Genomic DNA, 25,005 nt, shown 5'->3' with positions numbered 1-25,005 from the left:
GACAGGCCCTTAAAAGATTTCCACTAGTAGTCTTCCTAACTATCACAAGTTTATAATTCCTTAATTAACAAGACCTGTACACATTATCACAGATAAAGCCTCTCCTCTGTAATGATTTGGAATTCCAGCACCTCTGAAATGTAAACATTTTTTAACATGTGTGATTGTATACTTTTTAGTTAGTAGTTTATTAGTTTAGAAGTTGATTGGTCACAAAATCAAAACAAAAGAGGGGGTTATATTGATCGAAAAAAAATGGTAAATGTAACTTAATTTTTAACTGATATGCATCCCGGCACCTTTTTGTCTTAAAAAAGGTTCTGATATGCTTAATATGCAGAGAATCGGATTATGGTGTCAATGCAGAAAAGTGCAGTCCAGAGGGCTTCTCCACCACCGCACAGTGCAGTGCCTACTGTATATATTCAAGATGCATCACAATAACAACAAGACTGCATTAAAAATATCCCCAAACCTTCAGTTCAATCAGTTCAGTGGAAAGAGGTGGCAGGCACAACCCAATTGTACAAAGGCAAAGGATGCTTTGGAGGCAAAGGTTTTTTTTTAGACAGGAATAAATTTATCCCAACTTCTTGTTCGTTACTTTTCTTGGAATTGGAATGGCAAGTTGCACCAATCTTGCTGTTGCATTAGCATTTTTCGCAGCCTCGGAAATTATGAATGGATTTTCAGTCTTGCTCGTTGCAGCATGGGCCTTTGGTTGAGCAAGCCCTAGAATTTTTTCAGTGGCTGAGTAGTTTAATACACTGTCTGGTATTGGTTCCTCCAATGATTTGCCAAAAGCGTAGCCTTCATAGTCTCCCTTGGGCTCTATAAAATATAAAGTATTATTTACCTTGTAGAACTAAGCTTAGCAAATGAGAAAGACTTGCATGGTTAGGTAGAATTTTTTTTTTTCAAAATATATTTCCAAAGTAACTTTTGAGTGGTTCTCTAGTTCCCAATAAATATTGCATTATAACCTAACGTAATAAAAAAAATGAACAGGGGATGCTGGTTTATACCAAAGATTGACAAAAATGCTGGAATAACTCAGTGGGTCAGGCAGCATCTCTGGAGAAACTGACGTTTTGGGACGGCTCTTCTTCACACCGTCTGAGTTACTCCAGCATTTTGTGACCATCTTTCACATTAAAACGTATTAGGGTCATGCAACAGAAAACGTTTTCCTAGTGTTCAGCAATCGTGTTATATCCAATGCACGTTATAGCAGAAGTCGTCAGGCCTACAGGTCCACCACTGATTTTCCGGCAATTGGTGGCCTGGCACCTCATTTAATCCAGAGAAAATTACCAGAGTGCACTTGAAATCCCCCCCCCCCCCCGGAAGTCCCCCCCCTGATAATATGACGCTTAGGCCGGGTGAGGCGGGCGATCTCAACCTCATCGACACTTGCTTGTGGTTGAATTTGTCACCTGCGGCCAGCTCGATCCCGCAGATCCATTCCCATAGCCAACATCCGCGGCCGACTTTTCAGGCCAATATCTTGCCCATACCACCACACCCACCCCCCCCCCCCCCCCCCCCCCACCAACCCCAAGACCTCTGTTGTTCCGGCAAAGCGGATAGTACGACCTGTATATGATATATTCTTACTTGCTAATTTCAAAATCCTCTCGGATGCAGAATAGTTCTTAGTTGCCTCACTTATCTCATGGTCCCAGTAGGGATAGTCCCACAGGTAGGTCTCCTTCGAAGGTGGTTTAACATAGGCTTTGGGCTGAGCAAGAAAATCTGTCCGAGGTAAAGTTTCAGCATACGGAGAACTCTCGCCGATCTGGTGTGAAAATCACAAGATGAGACTAGAATGAAGCGGCCTGGAATTTCTGCTGCTACTTTCACAAGAAAATGTAACATTTTAACACAGATGGAGTCTTATCAAATACAATGTGAAACCAAGCCACATATAATGGCAGATAATCAAAGACGTTCACAGAGGTGGGTTTTGGTCAACATAGTCAACAGAGGAAAATAAATCAGAAAGAGGTTTCAAGAGTTCAGAGTAGGAGCTGTTGCCACTGGTGTTGTGATAAAACTCAACGGTTCAATGGTATTTTAGTGTCAGTGTACCTAAGTACGATGAAATTGTTTTTATTATGCATACTGTTCAGTGACAATCCCACACATCAGGCATGATCATATTAAGTACGAGAATGTAAGATAGTAGACCACACTGAGTCCTTGATGGGATGGTCAATACGCTCGATAGGAAGAGTGCAGATATCTCAGAGGGACAGTGCCAATGACCCGGGTTCGATCCTGTCTGTACGGAGTTTGTACGTTCTGCCTGTGACCACATGGGTTTTCTCCAGATGCTCCAGTTTCCTCCCACACTCCAAAGACATACATGGCTTCAGTAAAAATTGTAAATTTTCCCTATCGTGTAGGATTTTGCTAGTGTACAAGGTGATCACTGGTCAGTGTGAACTCAGTGGGCCAAAGTGGTCCACGCTGTATCCCTAGAGTAAAGTAAACTAAAGTAATTCCTTTGTGCAAATTCCTTACAGCCTAACGTTCTTTTGTCTACTTCCAATTGTATGAAGGAACTTCGACCGAAAACATTGACTCTGTGTTTCTCTTTCCATGGACACTGCCTGATCTGCTGACCATTTCCAGAATTCAGCCTGTTTGGTCTGTACTGGGATTGTGTAATAATTTTGCAGGAATTCAATAGGCTTCAAAGTGTGGTGGTCTCAGCCAGGTTGATCATGGGCACAGCCCTCCCCTCCATTAAAAGCATCTACATGATGCGGTGCCTCAAGAAGGTGGGATTTGTTAGTGAGGATCCCCACCATCCAGTTCATGCCCTTTTCTCACTGCTATCATCAGGCAGGAGGTACAGAAGCCTGAAGTAACACACCATCAAGCTGAAGAACAGCTACTTTCCTGCATCTGTCATGTTCTTGAACAAACCTGCACAACTATAATCCCATCTTGCCAACATAGCACTGCTCCACCTCTTACATTACTATGGACTGCTGTTATTTTCTACTTGTACTTTTGCACAAATGTTTTTTTTTTTGCACAGTCTTCATTCTTTCAGTATTTCAGGTGTACTTTATGATTAATTTGTTTTTGTGTGTTTGAGTCTTTGTGCCTGTGATGCTGCTGCAAGTAAGGTTTTTAATTGTACCAGCACCTCAACATACTCTGCATAGGAAAATAAACCTGAACCTGGAACATTATAGCAATTCCAAGTCTATTCTCCAATAGCCCCACAAATGCTTTCCTTCCAGGTACTTGGCTTTTGAGCACTGTAATTGAAGTAGCCTAAACCAATACCTCAGTCAAAACATTTCACACCCCAACCAGTTGCAGTTTCATTATTTTTCTTCCTGTCACCATTTTCTTATTAAAGGGAACAGTTTCTCCTTCGCCACCCCTTCTACTATTGTCCCCACTAGATGTCTTTCCTGATTTTTCCCAGCAAAGTTCAACACTTTACATTTCTTCACGTTCAATTTAATCTGCCAGCTATTTGTCCATTCTACTAGCACCTTGTACAATGCCTTGAAGTTAATTACTGCCAGGGACTGTTACATATCGGAAGACATCCTTCAGTAATTATATGGAGAGCAGGCATTAATATAAATAAAAAAGAAAACCTGTTCAAATTTAAACTACAAGCATTAATCAGTTTTGATAGCTCTGTAAATGGGTCATGTATATAGGATTTAAGCTACCAGCCCACCACAAGAGACTGCTCAAGAGATACAGTTCAGAAAATGACATGATTCTGGGATGAAAGGACACAAAATGGTGGAGTAACTCAGCGGGTCAGGCAGCATCTCTGAAGAACATGGATAGGTGACGTTTCGGGTCACAACGACTATGAGATGGATATATCAAACAAAGATGAAATAATGGGGTTATGTTCATTGTGGGGGGGGGGAGAACAAAAGGAGGAGCCGACATGCTTTATAACCTTGTCAACGCTGTAGTTGGCCGTTATTTGTATACATGGGGTATGCAAGCAAGGAATTTCCCAGTGCCTAGTCACGGGTGACAATAAAGTATTCAATTCCAGTCCATTATCCTACATAAAACCAGGCATCAGATACCTTTACAAAGTGCTGTGAAGAACTCAACGGGTCAGGCAGCATCTGTGGAGGGAATGGATTGGCAATGTTTCGGGTCGAGACGAATATGAGATGTACGCATCAACCAATGGTAAAATAATAGGGTTATGTTACTCAGTGGGTCAGGCAGCATCTGTGCTGGGATTGAATAGGCGTCATTTCCAGTCGGGACCTTTCTTTTGGTTAAAATAATTCACGTGTATCCATGTGAATTACTTTGTACCAACAAAGGTATTTGAAAACTCAGGAATGTTAGTTAGTGGGCTCCCATTGTAAATATGTAATTTGCTGGAATTGTTTGTTGGACTCAAAATATTGAAATAAACAATCGTAGCAATTGAAATTATATTGAATCAAGTTGTTATCTTTGATCTTTAGCATAGTTAACATCAATGTTCTTTGAGTTTGGAGTGATTCGAACTCAGAATGTCTGCAAGAAAATGCCTGCTTCTTGCGATGAATAAAAACCTTGCACATCCACCAGCTCAGGTCTGCAGTGGCTCAGTCACAGTCACAACAATTATCCTCCCATTTACCAACCCTCCTAATGTTTTGTCATCTGCAGATTTGTAAATTGTAAACCCATGTCTAAACCATTAATATATATATACAATGGAAATCAGCAGTTCTGGCACTAACCCTTAGGGAATTCCACTATACACATTCATCCAGTTTGAAAAACACCAGCGATCACCACACTGATGCTATCCAACACCCCGGGGACAATTTATAATTTTTACCGAAGCCAGTTAACCGAGAAGCCTGTACGTCTTTGGAGTGTGGGAGGAAACTGGAGTACCCAGAGAAAACACATGCCGTCACAGGGGGAACATACAAACTCCGTACAGACAACACACATAGTCAGGATCGAACCCGGGTCTCTGGGCACCATAAGGCATCAACTCTACCGCTGCACCATCGTGAGGCCTTCACTGAAGCACATGGAGTGGTTTGCAGATTACTGCCTTTGAAATCTTGCTTTTCATTCTCTGTGCAAGCTACTTAAAATCTTCCAGCAGGATCTCAATATCTTTTACTATCTTTGTCATTGATACTAATATGGACCCCAACCTCTGACTGTTCATCTTCCCCCTCCAGATTCTCCAGCATTCAGAGATATCCTTAACATTGGCACCAGGGAGGTCGCATAACATCCTGGAAACAGTTCTGCAACTGCAGTTATATCTACAGAATCTACCGTAGAATCCTCCCATAACTATTGCATTCTTGACCTTTCTCCTCCAAGCTTGTACAGCTGTTCCGCTCATGGTGGTTATAGAACAGGCTGTGGTTGTACTCTTTAGGATAGTCTTTCCCATCAATATTCAGCAATGAATGCATGTTAGAGAGTACAATGACCCGTGGAGATTACTGGACTACCTTCCTCCTGTTTCTCTGTTTGGTAGTCATCTATTCCTTCTCTGTCTGCTTTCTCTTCACCTGCAGTGTGTTCACTTCATGAAACATGCCACTAAGAAACATTCAATCTCCAGTGATGTCCTCTACAACCTCCAGTGATGTCATCTCTATCCTCCAGTGATGTCATCTCCATCATCCAGTGATGTCATCAGCTTTCCGTGATGTCATCTCCAACCTCCAGTGATGTAATCTCCAACATCCAGCAACATCTCCAACATCCGATGATGTCATCTCCAGCCTCTGATTATGTCATCTCCAACCTCCAGTGATGTCATCTCCAACCTCCAGTGATGTCATCTCCAACTCCAGCGATGTCATCTCCAACCTCCAGTGATGTCGTCTCCAACCAACCTCCAGTGATGTCATCTCCAACCTCCAGTGATGTCATCTCCAACCTCCAGTGATGTCATTTTCAACCTTCAGTGATGTCATTTTCAACCTTCAGTGATGTCATCTCCTCAAGGTGTTGTCTCGCATATGGAAAGATTCCACATTACCCACATATGTGCTTTCATATGCCTGAAGTGCTCTGATATGCCTCTACTTTTTAAATTAACTCAATTAAGAAAGAATATACTCAAAATACAATTACTGTTGTTATTTACTATTTTACTTATCCTGAAGGAACTTTTTAATTTGTAAGGCTTTATATAAACCAACTGCTTGTTTAAACTCCCCAGCACTCTTTCTTGCATCACTTTTATTCATTAGTCATTTCTTTCCTGAGCCTTGTTAATATTGGCTTCTGTTTCCCACTATTTTGAGCTGGAACAGGGGAGAGGTAGGACAAAGCATGGCAAGTCACCAAGTGGTGCACAGGGGAGGGGGGGAGCATAAGGGGGTTTGTGGGGGAGAAAGGGAGAGGGGATTAGTTAGAGGTTATGTAAAATTGGAGAATTGACCAGTTCATACTGTTGGGTTGTAAGCTACCCAAGTGTATTATGAGGTGCTGTTCCTCTAGTTTGCGTGTGGCCTCACTCTGACAGTGAAGAGGCATAGGATAGAAAGATCAGTGTGGGATTGCGAAGGGGTATTAAAATGGTTCGCAACCGGGAGATCCAATGGCGGACCAAACGTAGGTGTTCAGTGAAACGGTCGCCAAGTCAGAACTTAACTAAACTGAAGGGATGCAAAAAGCTTCATTTTAAAATTCTAGACTACGTAAGTAGAAAATGATAAATATTGTAAAATTTGAACAGGAAATTCAAGCTGCAATTTAAAGTGTACGATCAGTGAAGTTTGGAAATCTTCGAGCCTTGTACCTTCAGTTCATTATGTGATAAAGATTTAAAAACAAAAGGTGCTCAGCCGTTTTCGTTACATGCAATTTACAATAGTCCCTCACAAATTTCTCAGTACTAGCTAAGTAAAGATACCACAATTCATTGTGTCGGAAGGAACTGCAGATGGTGGTTTACACTGAAGAAAGGCACAACATTCTGGAGTAACTCAGCGGGTCAGGCAGCATCTCTGGAGAAAATGAGGTGACGTTTCGGGTCGAGTCATTCTTGGTCTGAAAAGGGGTCTTAACCCCAAACGTTTCTCCAGGGATGCTGCCTGGCCTGCTGAGTTACTCCAGCATTTTGTGTCTATCATCCCACAGTTCATTACTGCATTTGATATTTTCATGTTGGGCACACAGATGGGCATTTCTTCTGAATAGTTAAAAACCTGCGCAAAATGACTGTTGTGGCAGGAAATAGTATAAGGAAGTGAAGATACTTCAATTATCTGTCTTAGATCACCCTTTCATGATAAAGCAGGAAGGTTTGTGGTAGAATTGCACAACGTAAGCTATTTATTTACATTTTAGATTAATTGTGGTCTCAATTTACATACTAATGTTGTACAGCACGACCAGCTCACTTGGGTCTATAATCATTAACCTTATTAGTCACAGTTTCTTGTGCAAAGCCTTTGAAATAATCATGTCTAACTCTTGCTTGTCCATGATTTTGGAGACTCATCAATACATTGATGGTGTTTTATACAAAGTGAAATTGACTGTTCAGTGGCTTATTTTCAACAATTGACTGTTCAACTAATTTTCAAGGCACTACCTCCAGAGCGAGATTTAAAATGTTCAAGTTCTAGAACAGCTTCATACCGGCAACCGCCAAGGCTCTTGAACACTACGCAGCACAAACCTCAGCGACTATGATCTACTATATGTCCTTGGTTGCACTACAGACGTATAGCGACAATTAGTTTTTTAGCTCTTCAGATCTAGAGATACAGTGTGGAAACAGGCCCTTTGGCCCACCGAGTCTGCACCAGCCAACTATCACCCCGTACACTAGTTCTATCCTACACACCAGGGACAATTTACAGAAGCCAATTAACCTACAAACCTGCACGTCTTTGAAATGTGGGAGGAAACCAGAGCACCCAAAGAAAACCCACACGGTCACAGGGAGAACGTGCACTACGTGCAGAAGGCAATCGTAGTCAGGATCAAACCTGGGCCTTTGGTGCTGTAAGGCAACAACTCTAACGCTGCGCCATTGTGCTGCCTTTACTATGTTATCAAATCAACTATATTGGCAGTTTGAGCCATGAGAGACTGCAGATACTGGAATCTGGAGCAACAAACTGCGAAAGGAACTAAGTGGGTCAGGTTGCATCTGTGGTGGGAAATGGACAGACAATGTTTTGGGTCGGGATCCTTCGAGTATCCAGAAACCTTGACTGCCCTTTTCCCTCAACAGATCCTGCCTGACTCGCTGACATCTTCCAGCAGACTGTTGAATTAAGTAGGACTTTCTAGAAATGCAGTGTTCAGAGCAAAATGGAACTCGTCAAAGGGAATATCAGACAGACAATAAGCAATCAACCCTTATTAAATTTTCAACTTGATTTTTCTCCCTTATAGAATGTTAGTCAGACTGACAATTTATCTGCTCTACACCACAGATGCTAAGATGAGTTTCACCCAAACATATCTGGCAGCTTTACTCCACGTTTCACAAGGGATAACCATAAAAAAAACAAAATAAATGGAAAGGTGCCCTTCTTCGAACCTCAGGCTGAAACTTGACAGTCTGGTAACAAAGAGGCTCTCTACCATGAACAGTAAGTGCAGAAAGTTTATGTCTGTATCAGAAAGGATTTATCAAAGATTTTGACATTATTTTCAAGAGTATTTAGCTTTGTTTAGTATTGTCACGTGTACCGAGGTACAGTGAAAAGCTTTTGTTTGGGTGCTGTCCAGTCAAGGAAAAGACTATCCATGAATACAATCAAGCCATCCATAGTGCACAGGTAAAGCCTGAAGGATACAACATTTAATGCAAGATAAAACTTCACTAAGTTCAATGAAGTCCGATTAAAGATAGTTCAAACGTCTCCAATGAGGTAAATTGGAGGTCAGGACCACACGCTGGCTGGTGAGAGGACTGTTCAGTTGCCTGATAACAGCTGGGAAGAAATTGTTCCTGAATCTGGAGGTGATGTGTTTTCAAACATCTGTACCTCTGGCCTTGTGGGAGAGGGGAGAAGAGGGAGTGACCAGGGTGAGACTGGTCCGTAATTATTCGGGTGGCCTTGTAAGGCAGCGTGAAGTGTAGATGTGTAATGATACAATATTATTCACCATTCACACAACTATCTGTTGAACTTGTCCACATGAGTGCTTACAAACTTTGCATGAGATTCACAAAATGAATGTGACCATCCTCCACGAGAGATCACTATTTGTGTTAGTGTTTCCATGAGACCTAGTTACCCTTTGATGCCATGTATTATTTTCCTATTAATTAAAGGATTGTGGAAGCTGATGGGAATCACTTGAGGACATGACACTCAAACTCTCTTGTTGTTGACAGGGATTCAACAGCCGCTTGCTACTCACTGTCCTTGTAATTCAGAAGCAAAACCCATCAACAGATATATTAAAGCTGACTGAAGAAAGCAGACTTAACTCCATGTCATTAGTACGGCAAAGAGTTCCCTCCACTTTCCTCCATCCTGGCTGACCTGAAATTACCAATTCAGGACATCAAATGACCCAAATTGCCATTTTATCAAATACTATGTTTTATTAATTACGAAGCATGTGGACCTCAGGCAGGCTCGCATTGAAACTTTGGTGCGTATTAAGGATTTATAATAATTCAAACATTTTGGTTGAAACCTCTTCCTTTTGAAAGATGCACATTTATTACATTGATTTGCTGCTTTATTTGGTGGTCTAGATATGGGCGAAGATATGATGGAGGATAGTCTACTTAAATGTTATCAAATTTCCATCATGTATAATATAGTACAGATGATCAATAGAAATGGAACAGCATCTCATATTTCATTTGCAATTTATAACCCAGTGTTAAGATTATTGATTTATCTTACTTCAAGTAACCCCTGCATTCCCTCTCTCCCCATCCCTCCCCCACCCAAGTCGCACCAGCTTCTCGTTCTCACCGAGCAAACAGCTAACAATGGGATGTTTCCTTTATCATCATGACTTTTTTGCATATCTTTCATTAATTTGTTCTATATCTCTCTACACCACCGTCTATATCTCTTGTTTCCCTTTCCTCCAACTCTCAGTCTGAAGGAGGGTCTCGACCCGAAACATCACCTATTCCTTCGCTTCATAGATGCTGCCTCACCCGCTGAGTTTCTCCAGCATTTTTGTTGGTTCATTGCCAGCCCATGAAGGTGGTAGTTTGGTGTATAATAATAACCATTGTTGATTCTACTACAATGGGCAGTGTACTTTTAATCTCTCTCATCAGCACACTTCCCATTCATTAGGAAGCTGATGCACTACTTGGAAGGTTTGTGCAGTGTCCCATGGTAGACGGCTTTGGTTTGAATCATTTTTTTCTTGCCGATAATGGGTATCTGTTTTCTCCATTTGGCCCAACAAATTGTGCCAATATGGATGGCTTCCGGAATATTCTTTTATGCTTTTATGCTCGACAGTAGTATTCATTTCTTCAGACATTAAATTCTTTGTAATTGGTGATAAAATGGTTTTGCATTGATCATCAATCCTTATCTTGACTTTGGTGCCTTCCCACACAGTGGGAAACATTGATTCTGCTGTGTGGGGATGTTTTATGTTAAACCCTATAGTGTGTTGTGTCCTGTTGATTTTTATTGTATGGCTGTATGGTAATTCATTTCACTGTGCCATCAGGCACATGTGACAATTAAATCTATCTTGAATCTTGAATCTTGAATCTTGCTTGCTTTTGAATTCCACTTCTTTGAAATGATTGGCTTTCAGGCATAGATTTTTTTAAGTTTTTTATTCCTGAGAAATCCTTTGATAGTAAAAGATCCAGAGTACACAATTTTAAAATTAAATACACTTCATGGTATTTTCATAATTATTTCTAATTCTCCATGTTAAGATACTTTCTTATTTCCTTTCAAACTCATGATATCTTTGTCTTTTCAGACCTGTGGCATTGTGTTGAATTACATCTCCACTTAAGGTCTTCATCCTCTGCTTATGATCTGTCACTGGCGTTCATAGTTCTTCGTTATGTTTTTCAGATCCTCGCAGAAATGCTTCAAGCCATCCTACCGGACAGACTGTTAATATTACAAAAGGTAAAGGTTAGAGCTCTGTTGATGTTCTGCCAACTGGAACATTTAGTACAGCATACTGATGAAATTACTCCATGGATTTAAGTCTGTACTAATCTGTAATAATCTGATGATTTGCCATTGAAATAGAACACTAAAATAAATTCATTCATTTTACCGGAGTTGCTGCTGTGCCTGAACTGGTTATGTACACATTAGCACATAGGCCTTGTTTAATATTTTTAAATGCCACTCCTAGACATCCCAATTTGCAGATATGATATTCATCATATTCCTGATATACATGATTGTTTTCATCCTCTTCACCACCCTGGCCACACTCTCATTTTGTTACTATTGGGAAAAGGTATACGAGTCTAAAAACGGGGGCTACCATGTTCAAGAAGAGGTTCTTCCCACTAACCATCAAGCTCTTGAACACTGCACAACACGAAGCTCAGATCATGATCTTCTTTGGAATGTGTCTTTGGTTGCACTACAGACTTTGGTCTTTGCACTATTATGGTTATCTAATCTTAGTTATTAATTTACTGTATTTTTTATTCTTACATATTATCTCTGCGTCACTGCGTTTATTGGCCTGTAGAGCTGCAGCAAGTAAGAATTTCATTGTTATGCTGTCAGTACATAGGACAATTAAACACTCCCTCTGGACTCTTGGAACTGGTAGTTTGCACTGGTAGCACTACGACTTTGACATCAGCAGATCCTAATCCAGAAAACTTGCCGTGCTTTGTTTTCCCTCCATGTCGCATGGTAATTGAAGACTCCAGATATGGATATGCCAATTTTTATAATGGGCATATTCCTCTAAGCTGCTAAAGCATCAATTCTTCAGCAACTTTAGACTGGCTATTTAGATAGGCACTTAATTTCAGTTACATTGCCAGGCATTTGAGCTACTAGAAATATAATTGGGCAACATGTGAATGTGTCAACAATGTTTTAATTCCCGATTAACATGTTGTTTTTCTTCAGACCTTGTTTCTAAAGATTCACCAGTTGGTTGCTGGGATGGTGCTCCTGTTACGTGAGGATGATTGAGCTCTCTTCATTGAGATTCCCTCATTGAAATGTATGACATTTTTTGATGGTTTGATTGGGTAAATGTGAGGAGGATGTTTTTTTTTATTAAGGAATCTACAAAGAGGAATCATAGTCTCACAAAAGGGGTAGATCATTGTGGACTGATATTGACAAAAACGTCTTAATTCTGAGAATGGTGCATCTTCAGAATTCTCTGTCTCAGAGAAGGGTGAAAACCCAGCCAGTAGGTATGTTACAAAACCTACCTGAATCGTGGCTGAGCATCTGCCCTACCCCGTGTGCGCGATTTTGGCGCTGTTTAGAGGGGGCAGGTTTAAAACGCGATTTTTACTAGGCTGTTGCAATCGAAAATGTTCAGCCTAGTAAATCATTAACGGAAAATCGCTGAAAGACCCCGTCGCAAAAGGTATTATTAGTTTTTATGGCCTTGTATAATAGTTATAGTAGTTTAAAAATCACTCTCTCAACCCGCAACCTTTCGCAGCCCCAGGGTTTTATAAAGCAAACAATTAAAGGTATGTACCTTATTTTTACATTAAATGGGGCTTGTATATAACCCTGTATATAAAGTTTTCTATAGCGAGTAGTTCATTTTGGGCTCTTTATATCCCGCAATATTTTTCTGGGCACTTGAGGGCACAAATCCAGCGCAATGTGAACGTTCTAAACCAGCGCGTTCACAGGAACCCACTAGAAAGCCGATTTAAATTGACTTTAATTTACAGCAATTGAACACTAAATTCCTTCCATTTGGCCTATAAATTGATGTAAATGAGATTTAAAAATCATGTTTTATTGTGAATTATTTGTGAATATTATTTGGACACTTGGGCTATTTAAAAATGTTAATCATTTATTAAGAAATGGATAGATGTTTAGATCTAGTAATTGAAGTTTGAAATTAGCTACAATTGGGTAACTAACTAATTATATGCTTTAATTTCAGGTCATCCAAGTAAGATTATTTTATATTTGTTTCAGAATGTTTCAATCTATGATAATTGAAAATTTCATTCAGTTCTCTTAATTTTTAAGAAGGTTATGGGCTTTTGACTGTCCACGATCACAGCTTTTTTGTTATGTCCATAGAAAATCAATAGGGAACAAGATGCTAATTTCCGAGTATGAAAATGGCCATAACTTTTTTATTACTTGAGATATGAAAGTGAATTAGGTGTCAAATTAAACTTATTGTTATGCTTTGTCTGATGGGATAAATTGCAGACTTGATTTTTTAAATCTCAAAATTTTGTAACATTGCTACAGCCAGTGAATGCATTCATCATAGTGAAAGTAATAGATGGGTGGAAAGGAACTGCAGATGCTGGTATATACCAAAGGTAGACACAAAGTGCTGAAGTAACTCAGCAGGTCAGGCATCATCTCTGGAGTAAAAAGATGGGTGACGTTTTGCGTCAGGTAAGGGGGTGGAGAAGTGAAAAGGAAAAAAAAGGGAATGACTATAATAGGTCAGAAAGCCAGATAAATAAATAATGACAGGAGACATGACAGAGATGCTTGTCTGTAGGGAGTTTGCACGTTCTCCCACGACCTATATGGGTTTTCTCCCAGATCTCCGGTTTTCTCCCACACTGTAAGAGACGTACAGGTTTGTAGGTTAATTGGTTTGGTATAATTGTACATTGTCCATACTGTGTGTAGGAAAGTGTTGCTGTGAGGGGATCACTAGTCGGTGCGGACTTGGTGGGCCGAAGGGCCTGTTTCCGTGCTGTAACTCCACACTGAACTAAACCAAAAGTTGGATGAAAGTGATTGATAAAGGCAATAGTGAATAATAAAAAAAATGGTCTGGAAGAGGTGTCAGTAGGAGAACTTGAGTAAATATGTGAAATTACCAGAAGAGACGCAAATAAAGTAAAGATGCTGGAAATGTAGTTCAAAGTCTGGAGTGCTGAAGAAGTGATATTTGTGCACAATAAAAACCTGGTGCATTTGCAGATCTGCCTGTTAGTCTGTGAGTAATGTTAGAAATGTGGAGCAGATCAGCACTTACTTCCCACGGGGTTTGCTGAAGAGCTTGGAATCAATCCTTTTCAACATGTAAATGGTGTTAAAAAGTACAAATGTAATTGTGATTTCAAATACGCAGCGACTGAAGGGCAATGTTTCTGCTTCCAAGGCCGCACAAGCAGAAGTAATTGCGCATTTTGTGGTGCAGTAGAGACCTAGACTGACTACACTGACTATTAACAAAAGTTTTACACAAATTCTTCGCTAATATAATCCAATTTTTATTCACTTCAAATTATTATCAATTCCCCCCCGATTCTACCGTTCACCCACACAGAGTCATTTTGCCTATCAATCCATACATCTTTTGGGATGTGGAAGGAAACCGGAGCACCCGGAGGAAATCTGCGTTGTCACATGGAGAACGTGTAAACTCCACACCGACAAAACCCAAGATCAGGATTGAACCCTGGTCTCTGGCATTATGAAGCAGCGGCTTTACCAGTTGTGTCACTGTGCCACCCTAACAAATAACCAAATTATCAAAAGTAATTCAGAGGACAAATTCATTGAAGTAACACTCCGAGAACAAATTAGATTCAAAGGTGTAATGGTACATCATAAAATAATTCTCAGCAAATGTGTTTTACATTGGGAAATAAACCATCACAGGAAATGATCCATCTGTAGCTAACTAATGAGGTCAGGTATAGTATTAGATTAAATTACTTTTATTTTCACTTATTTTCACATGAGGATTGCATGGGTTTTGGATATCAATAAAAGTCGCCATAAAGATAGGATAGAGTAGAAGAAAATGCATATATTTGGAATTTCAAGAGGCATTCAATAATGTGCTACACAAAAGGTTGCTTAATAAAATGTATCGTGGACAATAAATTAGCAGTAATCAGGATTGGTAAAGTCAGAGAAAAAATAAATTGATAATTTCCAGTTTGGCAGGCTTTTCTCTGCGGAGTAACACTCTGCTAAGTAGTCTTATATATTGAAGTCAATAATATGGATTGTAAATTAATAGATTGAGGTTATTAGTTCCAAGATTGCTAACAGTACAAAATTAAGTGGGAAAGTAAGCCAAAGTGATATAGACAGGATAGGTTTGTTAAAGAAGAAGACGTCCAATGGATTACTATGTTGAGAAAAGTAAAGCCATTCACTTTGAAATAAATAATTTTAAAATATTAGAATTGCATTCAGAAACACAGCTGCATATACAAACACGAAACACTGTGACATCACAGGTAGTGTGCCAGAGACCCGTGCTGTCCATGTGTAGTTTGTACATTCTCCCTGTGACCGTGTGGGTTTACTCTGGGTGCTCCAATTGACTCCCATATACCAAAGACGTACAGATTTGTGGGTAAATTGGCCTCTGTAAATTGCCCCTAGTGTGCAGGCAGTGGATGAGAAAGTGGGATAACATTGTATTAGTGTTAACAGGCAATTGATGGCCGGTGTAGACTCAATGGGCTGAAGGGCCTGTTTCCATGCTGTATCTCTAAACTCTATCTGGAATATGAGGAAGATATGTTTGCTTTTATTGCAAGGGGATTGTATTTCGGATACTTTTGGTACCCTTACCAAAGTCTGGAAATCTCTGCCTAATAGGCAGAGCAATAAAGGCCATCAAAAAGTGATTGGTAAGATGAAGGGGTCGACACTAACAAATGGAATGCTATTCCCTTGGTGCTCATTTCTACCAGAGGTTCTCGATGCTCCTTTCATTCAAAGGATGCCTTGATGTCAACAGAAGAACATGTTGTAAAACAGGAGCATGTGCTGGCTACTCAGCCCTCAAGCCTGCACCACCATTCAATATTTATTTTAGAGATACAGCATGGAAACAGGCCCTGTGGCCCACTGAATCTGCGCTGACCGATGATCACCCCATATAATAACATTATCCTACGCACTAATGACAATTTACAATTCACAGAAGCCAATTAATCTACAATCCTGTACGTCTTTGGAATGTGGGAGGCAATCAGAGCACCCAAATAAAACCCACGTGGTCACAGGGAGAATGTACAAACTCCGTACAGACGCCATCTGTAGTCTGAATTGAACCCTGGTCTCTGACGCTGTAAGGCAGCATCTCTACCGCTGTGCCACTATGCCGCCCTAAATCTGCCCAAGGTCTCTTCATTTGTTCTGTGCCAATTCACCACAGCCCTCAATTCCCTGATCTTCAAATATTTTCTACTTTCCAAATTGCCAAAATGATTTAGATTCGAGGGGAGAGAATTCCAAAGATTCTGCCCTGGATGCATCAAGGACAGTCTCTCTCACTTCACCTGTGGGTTTTACTTTTATCTGAACCATAACTATTGCCCTGGTTCCAATGCTGAGTAACTGCTGCTTGATAGAATTGTGGACCATGGCTTCCAGTGTTTAGCTGATGATTGAGAGTTGACCGATTGGATGGGAATAAGTTAGACTCGAATTATCTTGCTTTTTTGTAAACAGTCCATATTTGGGAAGTTTTCCACATGGTCAGATACATTTATAGTAAGTTATACGACAACGTTCGAAGCACTTCATGGTTATTGTATATTCAGCAGTTGTGATAAAATTAAATCAAGATGTGTGCACATACCGATGTATGGGGAGGACGATCACCCTGCCAATCCTTGTGGAGTTGTTTTGGTTTCGCTAATTCACTGATTCTGGATGAAGGTCTAGCTTTCAGTGTCGCAGGTTTCAGAATCCACTCGGGTGTTGATCTACGTCATAAACACGTGTTAGTTTGTGTATAACATAACATATTTAAATCTTTATAGATGTCATTGGTTCAACCACTTCTGTGCAAATTCTAAGTGTTAGCATATGCACACAATGTTGAGATGCATCATAAAGAAAACTGTGTGTGGTGGAATGGTAATGTAGCTGTTTTGCGAAGAATTTCAACAAGCCACTGTACCGTTGGTGGAGTGGACAGGGGGATGTTATTCATTGGTTTCCAGAAAATATTGGATAAATCAGCTATTATTCTTTATTTCTCTCCTAGGTGGACTCCCAGGGTTAAGGATGATGTGCCTCTACTCCAGATCTGACTGGGAGATGTTTGTGCACATATTCTTTTAGCATGTGGTGGCCTTTGCCACTCTGTGACCTTTAACCATGCTTGAGGCCTTGTTTTATGATGCTTGGAGGCCAAGTTCTTCTGCATGGACTGAGCACATACTCGTGTGTAAGAAGGAACTGCAGATGCTGATTTGAACTGAAAATAGACACAAAAAGCTGGAGTAATAGACAATAGGTGCAGGAGTAGGCCATTGAGCCCTTCAAGCCAGCACCGCCATTCAATGTGATCATGGCTGATCATCCCCAATCAGTACCCCGTGTTCCTGCCTTCTCCCCATATCCCCTGCCTCCGCTATTTTTAAGAGCCCTACATAGCTCTCGCTTGAAAACATCTAGAGAACCTGCCTCCACCGCCCTCTGAGGCAGAGAATTCCACAGACGTAACTCAGTGGGACAGGCAGCATCTCTGGAGAAAAGGAATGAATGACATTTTGGGTCGAGACTGAAGAAGTCTCGATCTGAAATGTCACCCATTCATTCTCTCCACAGATGCTGCCTGTCCTGCTGAGTTACTCCAGCTTTTTGTACACACACACACACACATGCACGCGCACGCACACGCGTGCACACACACACACACACACACACACACACACACACACACACACACACACACACACACACACACACACACACACACACGCGCACTATCAACATGGAGATCTACTGACACTCTTTACCATGTCCATCCCCAATCCACACACAATCAGTTCCCATTGCTATTCCCCTGAGTTCATCATCCCTCAGGGCCTTCCCATAATCTTGAGTCCTCCAGCTCACTACCTTAAACAAGCTCCCTCACATCCTATTTCTGGCTGTTCACCTCCATTAATTTGCTTTGATCGCTTCCTCTCCCACTGACCCCTCTCCAACCCCATTCCACATTCCTTATTCTAATCCCCATCTCACATTCCTCTGCCCTATTTCCGCTCACTATACCTCTTCTCCTAATTCGCATCCTAGGCAGACTCTCATCCTTCCTTTCCATCTCCAATCCTGCCAACTACAAACACTCAACCATTTGATGGCTGCTCACTCTTTCCTTGGTAGAGACCTCCTGTCCCACCTCCCTTCAACTGCACAATCTGAACCTCCACACTACAGCTCACGAAATTCAGCTTCCTGCAAACTATGGTCATTGTTGCAATGTAAACGACAGTTTTTCTTAATAGCATGCACCAAGCCTCCGTGAGTAGCAACGTTCGTGCTTGTGTCAAAGTGGTCCTGTGGAAGTTTAATGATTAAGGGATGAATTTTGGTCCCAGATATATGTTGACAAAACGTGGTGTGAAGATGGGTTAAACCACATCTGTACTCCCACATGGCCATGTGTTCATCATCGTCATCGTTAATGATTTGGTTGCGCATATATGAGTAAGTACTCAGATGGTATGCAAGGAATCGGAATGTATACAAGCATTATTTTGTGAATTAATTTAAATACATTAGAAACAGGGAACTGCAGATGCTGGTTTCGAAAAGAAGACACAAAGTGCTGGAGTAACTCAGCAGGTCAGGCAAGATCTCGGCAGAACATGGATAAGTGGCGTTTCGGGTCGGGTCTCAAGAAGGGTCCCTTATCAAAAATAATATTATTAATGGAACACAATGCATTTTGAGAGTGCAAAAAGGTAGATACAATTTGATGACACTGATGATACACCAGCACCACTGGATAGTTGCTAAAATCAAGAGAAACTGCAAATACTGGAATCATGGACAAAACAAAAAAAGCTGGAGGAACACAATGGGTCAGATAGCATCTGTGGTGGGAATGGAGAGATTGTGTTTTGGGTAAGGAGCCTTCTGGTGGAGAAGTTCTTCCAAGTAGGCATATATTGAGGAGATTATGCACTTGAGCAGAAAAATGGAGACACAAAGAACAGCAGTTGCTGGTATCTTGAGTAAATCACAAAGTTTGGTGGAACTCAGCAGGTCAGGCAGCAGATGTGGAGGGAGTGCACAATTAACCCTTCTGAACACAAGTCACTGCAGATACTGGCGTCTTGAGCAAATCACAAAGTTCGATGGAACTCAGCAGGTCAGGCAACAAATGTGGAAGAAATGGACGGATGAAGTTTTGGGTCAGATGACACTTCTGACACTATAGCTGTCTGAAAATGTGGAATTGGGAAAGCTTTGGATGAGTCCTGACCAAAATCGTTGCTAGCCCATTCACTTCGCAGATGCTATCTGACCTGTTGGATTCATCCATCACTGTGGATAGCTGACAAGATTGATTCAGAAATAATCAGAACCAGGAACTACCATTTCCTTCTCAACGATTGAAATACATACCTGTTGTCAATGTAATGTGTAGTGAGCTTCTTGGGTTCACTGAGACTAATGAATCTTGGTACATCCGCTGAAGGAAATAAAATTATACAACTATGTGAAAATAACAGGCTTTCACTCCTGCCATTCCAGTTCATTCAACAATATTTACAGAATACCAAGTAAATGAAATTGGCCCTGGATGTTGAATGGTTTATATATCATTAGTCTTTTTATGCTTTCATAATAAACTCCTTCTCTTTTATCTTCTGGCTTAGTCCAACCATGGTCTTTTCATGAATCATGCTGGTTTAGCTTTTTTGCCTAAAATGATGAGTCATGGCATTGTACAGCACAGAAACAGGCCCTTCAGCCCAATTTGAAAATGTCGATCGTGATGGCCCATCTAATCTAGTCCCATTTGTCTGTCTTCGGTCCATATCCCTCCAAACTTTTCCTATCCATCTACTTGTCTAAATGCCTTTTAAACCTGCCTCAGCTGCCTTCTCCAGCAGTTCATTCCATGCACCCACCATGTGAAAAGGTTGCCCCTCAGATTCCTTGGGAAAAAGCCTCCTGTGCATTCACCCTGTTTATTCTCTTGGTCTCCAACCTACCCTGGATATTTATTTTCTTCTGTCCTACTCTCCCCTCTCTCTGGATATTAAACCTTCCCTGTTTTCTAATATTTCCTTGTTTTAAAGAAAGACCATTGAGCTGAAACATTGTGTTTCTTCCTGCACACATGCTGCCTGACCTGCTGATTATTTTAAATATTTTCTGTTTTTGTGTCACTTGCATAAATTATTGAGTACCAAAAGGAGAAAAAACAAGTTTTCATTTTGTTTCCTTGAGTCAAAGGTTATGGGGAGAAGGTAGGAGAATGGGGTTGAGAGGGGAAACTAGATTAGCCATAATTGAATGGCCAAGCAGATTTGTAGGGCTGAATGGCCTAATTCTGCTCCTATATCTTATTGTTTTTTTATTGAAATCTGAAGCTGTAGTTCTTATTGGGTATCTTGTGCAGAAAGAGGAAGGTGAACCTGTTGAAATTATCAGCACCTTTTGTTAATCTTATACAGATTCTCCTCATCCCACGCACCATCAACAACACCACAGTCACATCTGTGGAGTCTTTTAAGTTCCTGGGAACCATCATCTCCCAGGACCTTAAGTGGGGGGCTACCATCGACTCCACAGTCAAAAAGGCACAACAGAGGATGTACTTCCTGCGGCAGCTGAGGAAGCACAATCTGCCACAGGCAATGATGGTCCAATTCTATACGGCCATCATAGAGTCTGTTCTCACCTTCTCCATCATGGTCTGGTTTGGCTCAGCCACCAAGCACGACACCTGGAGGCTGCAGCGAATCGTCCGATCAGCAGAGAAGATTATTGGCTGCAACCTTCCCTCCATTGATGAACTGTACACTGCAAGGGCCAGGAAGCGAGCGGGCAAGATCATCTCTGACCCCTCTCACCCTGGCCACAAACTCTTTGAATCACTTCCCTCAGGAACTCCGGACTGTCAAAGCTGCCACAGCCAGACATAAAAACAGTTTTTATCCACGAGTAGTTGCTCTACTCAACAGCCAAAAATCTGTAGCCTCCCTTTGATCTGGTATTTTGTTGGTTCACATGCTTGATCAATGGTGTTTTATCATTCATGTTTTATTATTATTAATGTTTAGTGTTTTCTGAGTCGTTCGTAACTGTCACTGTATGTCATGTTGTTACTTGTGGACGGAGCACCAAGGCAAATTCCTTGTATGTGAATACTTGGCCAATAAACTTACTTACCTACTTACTTACTTATATAAGCAATGAAGTTCATTTTCCCTAGATGCCCAAAGCTAACAGAACATAGAACAGTACATTACAGTAATAGTCCCTTTGGGCCACAATGTCCATGCCAAACACAACGCCAAGCTAATCTAATCACCTCTGACATCCACATCGCCTATAATCCCTGCATATCAACGTCCCTATCCAAAAAGCTTCGGAATAGCCATTATTGCATCACCAATACCCCTGGCAAAGTGATCCAGGCACCCAGTGCCTCTGTGTAAAAAAACCTGTCCCACACATCTCCTTTAAACTTTCACCCTCTCACCGCCCTCTAATCTTTGACATTTCCACCCTGGAAAAAGGTTCTGACTGTCTACCCTATACATGTCTCTCATAATTTGATATACTTCTGTCATGTCAGGCTCTGATGCTTCAGAGAAAACAATCCAAATGTGTCCAACCGCTCCTTAAAGTCAACACCCTCTAATGCAGGCAGCATTCTGGTAAATTTCTTCTGCTCCCACTACAAAGCCTACACATCCTTCTGTAATGGGGCAACCAGAATCTTAATGCTCTCTTCACACTCATTGTCTCCATCCTCTGGCTTAGTACCCCAAGGTCCAACAGCCATCTCCTATGTTTCGATCAGAAACATCGTCTATCTATTCCCTCCACAGATGCTGCCTGACCCACTAGTCTATTATCAGGTGTGTCGCGGTACAGTGAAAAGCTTTTGTTGCATGCTAAGCAGTCAGCGGAAACACTATACTTGATTGCAATTGAGCCATTCACAGTGTACACTGTGCTGCACTGTTACCTTATATTGTGTTTTACTACAAGTTCTCTTCACTCTGCCACTGATACTTTCAATGTGATAACCCTTCTCCTGATTCACCGAAATATAACTTTTTTATTTAACTTGGCTCATCAAAATTTCTCTCAAATAAAAAACTATCTGTTTTCTATGCTGGCATGTTTGTTGCTCATGGAGTCTGTGTTATACCGCACAGAAATGGTCCTTCAGCCATGTCCATGCCACCCATTTTGTGCATTTATATTAGTCTAATTTGCCCGCATTATGTCCGTATCCTTCATCCTATTGCATATTTAAGTGCCTACCTCTCAAAGGTAGTGAATGCACTGCCTCCTCAGGCAACATGTTCCAGATATCAACATCCCTGTGTAAAACACTTACCCCTCAGATCTCCTTTAAAATTTCTTCCACTCACTTACGTGCTCTTTTATTATAAACCATGGGAAACTGATTTTGACTATCCACCTTATCTATGCTTTTCATAATATAGTGTATTTCTATCAGATCACCCCTTGGCCTCTGTCACTCCAGAAGAAATAAGCCTGGCTTATTCAATCTCTCCATAACTAAAGTCTACCAATCCAGACAATGTTCTGGTGAATCAAAATAGTCTCATAATCTTTGTAGCTGAAAGTTATTATCTCTGGCACATCTGTTTCAATCCATGCAGCATCTTGCTTATGATTATCTTATCAATGCTTGCAGAAGGCTTTGCAATCTTTCAGGTTTCTCTGCTAGCATACCGTAAATGACAGACTCCTTTTTGCTTCCTGCCGATTTGCCTTTTGCATTTTTCCTGTTAAAATAGGATTCAGATTTTAAAGTTGCAAAGTTTGTAACCACATCTATTCAATATAGAAAACAAATATGGTAACTCTGACCAATGCTTGCTAAGAAACTGTGTGAGGTGAGGTGGGATTGATAAATATTATCCATATCCCTCCAATCCTTGCATATCAATGTTCCTATCCAAAAGCCTCTTAAATATAATTATTATACATGACACACTAGCTTTCTGCTTGTGGCTTCATCATCGAATGATTACCTTGGAGCAACACAGTGGCTTAGACACAGAGCTGCTGCCTTACAATGCCAGAGTCCCAGGTTCAATCCTTACTGCGGGTGCTGTATGTACAGAGTTTGTATGTTCTCCCTGTGACTGCGTGGGTTTTCTCCGGGCGCTCCAAATTCCTCCCACAGTCCAAAGACTGTATAGGTTTGGAGGTTAATTAGTCCTAAACGATCTTGCTAAATAAATTCTTAGAATCATACAGCATGGAAACAGGCCATTTAACCTAACTTGTCCACATTGAACTTGATGTTCCACCAAAGCTAGTTCCATTTGCCTGTGTTTGATCCGTATCCCTCTAGACCTTTCCTACCCATGTACCTGTCCAAATATATTTAAATGTTGTTATTGTACCTGTCTCAATGATTTCTTCCATATATCCATCACCCTCTGTGTGAATAAGTTGCCCCTCAGTTTCCTTCTAAATCTTTTCTCTCTCACCTATTCCCTCGAGTTTTCAATTCCTCAATCTTGGGAAATTACTGCACATTCACCCTATCTATTCTGCTCATAATTTTATGCAAGATCACCCCTCAACCTCCTGTGCTCTAAAGAATAAAGTCCTAGTCTGCCCAACTTCTCACTACAGCTCAGGCCCTTGAATCCGGGCGATATCCTTGTGAATTTTCTCTACACTCTTTACAGGCTAATGGCCTCTTTCCTTTATAGCAGGGTGACCCAAACTGAACACAATACTTCAATGAGGTGTGTTTGCACAATACCCCAACACTCCAAGTGCAAGATTGAACTATTAATTGAACTCCAATATATTTAGCTTCAAATATGTACATGTGTGTATGTGTATGTGTATGTATATATAATATATACACACAAATATATATATAACTGATAATATACTGATAATGTACTGAATATATACACTATGATAGAAAATATTTCCTACCTGCCAGCTGTCTTCGACTTGCGCTGGAAAAGAATTGTAAATTTAGTTAACAACTGAAGCGTTCACTGGTAGAACTGCTGCCTAACTGCACCAGATACCTGGGTTCAATTCTGACCTTGGCTACTGCTGCGTAGAGTTTGGTGGGGTTCCTCTGGGTGCTCTGGTTTCCTCCCGCATACCAAAGCATGCAGATTTGTAGGTAAATTGGCCTCTGTAAAATGCCCCTAGTGTGTAGGGAGTGAATTATATCATGTGCGATGCCATTGAGCTAGTGTGAACGACTGATCGATGGTCGCCATGGACTCGGTGGGCCAAAGAGCCTGTTCCTTTCAGTCAATCAATAAAGACCGGTCAAGATGGTTTCATTGTCACTGTACTGGCAATGGAACAATGAAATTCCTACTTGCAACAGCATAACAGGCCTGTAAACACAATACTCATATATAGCATATAATAAACAAAACAAAAATCAATTAATAATCCCAATACAGGCGCAAAAAAAGCCCAAATTCCTGTGAAACCAAGACAGCCCGTACTTCATAGCTTTGTGTTTTGTAGTGTTCAAGAGCCTAATGGTTATTGCGTAGAAATTAACTCTGACCAACCTGTGCCAACTGACTTGGCAACTGCCAGGTTCAGGGAGCTGAATTTGTTCATTATCCCTGTGGCTGAACACCCCATGCAGTCCTACCAAATTCATTATATTCATGGGAAGTCAATCATATGGAACTGAGGCCAATGGAACAGAAATTATTTTCATCCAAGGGATTTACTGCATATATTTACTTCCCCTTTATTTCTGCTCACAATGCAAACTACACAGAATGGAATGGAATACTTTATTATCACATGTGACAAGGCACAGTGAAATTCTTTTGCTTGCTTACCCAAGGTATACACATAGTGGCCACCTATGGCGCTGACATAGTTACAAAGTACGCCAGCTCCTCCTATG

The 25,005-nt window shown here is 40.9% G+C and overlaps 1 protein-coding gene across 2 annotated transcripts in view; it reads right to left on the bottom strand.

Annotated features, from left to right (window-relative positions):
• Window positions 1-214: 214 nt before the first annotated feature.
• The window catches only part of theg (theg spermatid protein), a 39,779-nt gene continuing 14,988 nt past the window's right edge, over window positions 215-25,005 (bottom strand). The window contains exons 6-11 of one of the 2 annotated variants that reach the window (XM_055658908.1): window positions 24,051-24,073; window positions 22,821-22,873; window positions 19,500-19,566; window positions 16,714-16,840; window positions 1,618-1,798; window positions 215-831 (exon numbers count right to left, since the gene is read on the bottom strand). In XM_055658908.1, the coding sequence (XP_055514883.1) occupies window positions 581-831; window positions 1,618-1,798; window positions 16,714-16,840; window positions 19,500-19,566; window positions 22,821-22,873; window positions 24,051-24,073 (702 nt within the window). In that variant the 3' untranslated portion in view covers window positions 215-580. Of the gene's footprint in view, window positions 832-1,617; window positions 1,799-10,757; window positions 11,064-16,713; window positions 16,841-19,499; window positions 19,567-22,820; window positions 22,874-24,050; window positions 24,074-25,005 lie in introns of those variants that run through there. The other variant, XM_055658909.1, reaches the window with a different exon arrangement.

Source organism: Leucoraja erinacea, chromosome 29, assembly GCF_028641065.1.
Source record: "Leucoraja erinacea ecotype New England chromosome 29, Leri_hhj_1, whole genome shotgun sequence".
Classification (NCBI taxonomy): domain Eukaryota; kingdom Metazoa; phylum Chordata; class Chondrichthyes; order Rajiformes; family Rajidae; genus Leucoraja; species Leucoraja erinaceus.
Note: the sequence above shows the minus strand (reverse complement) of the source record. Positions and strands in the feature narration are given on the sequence as shown.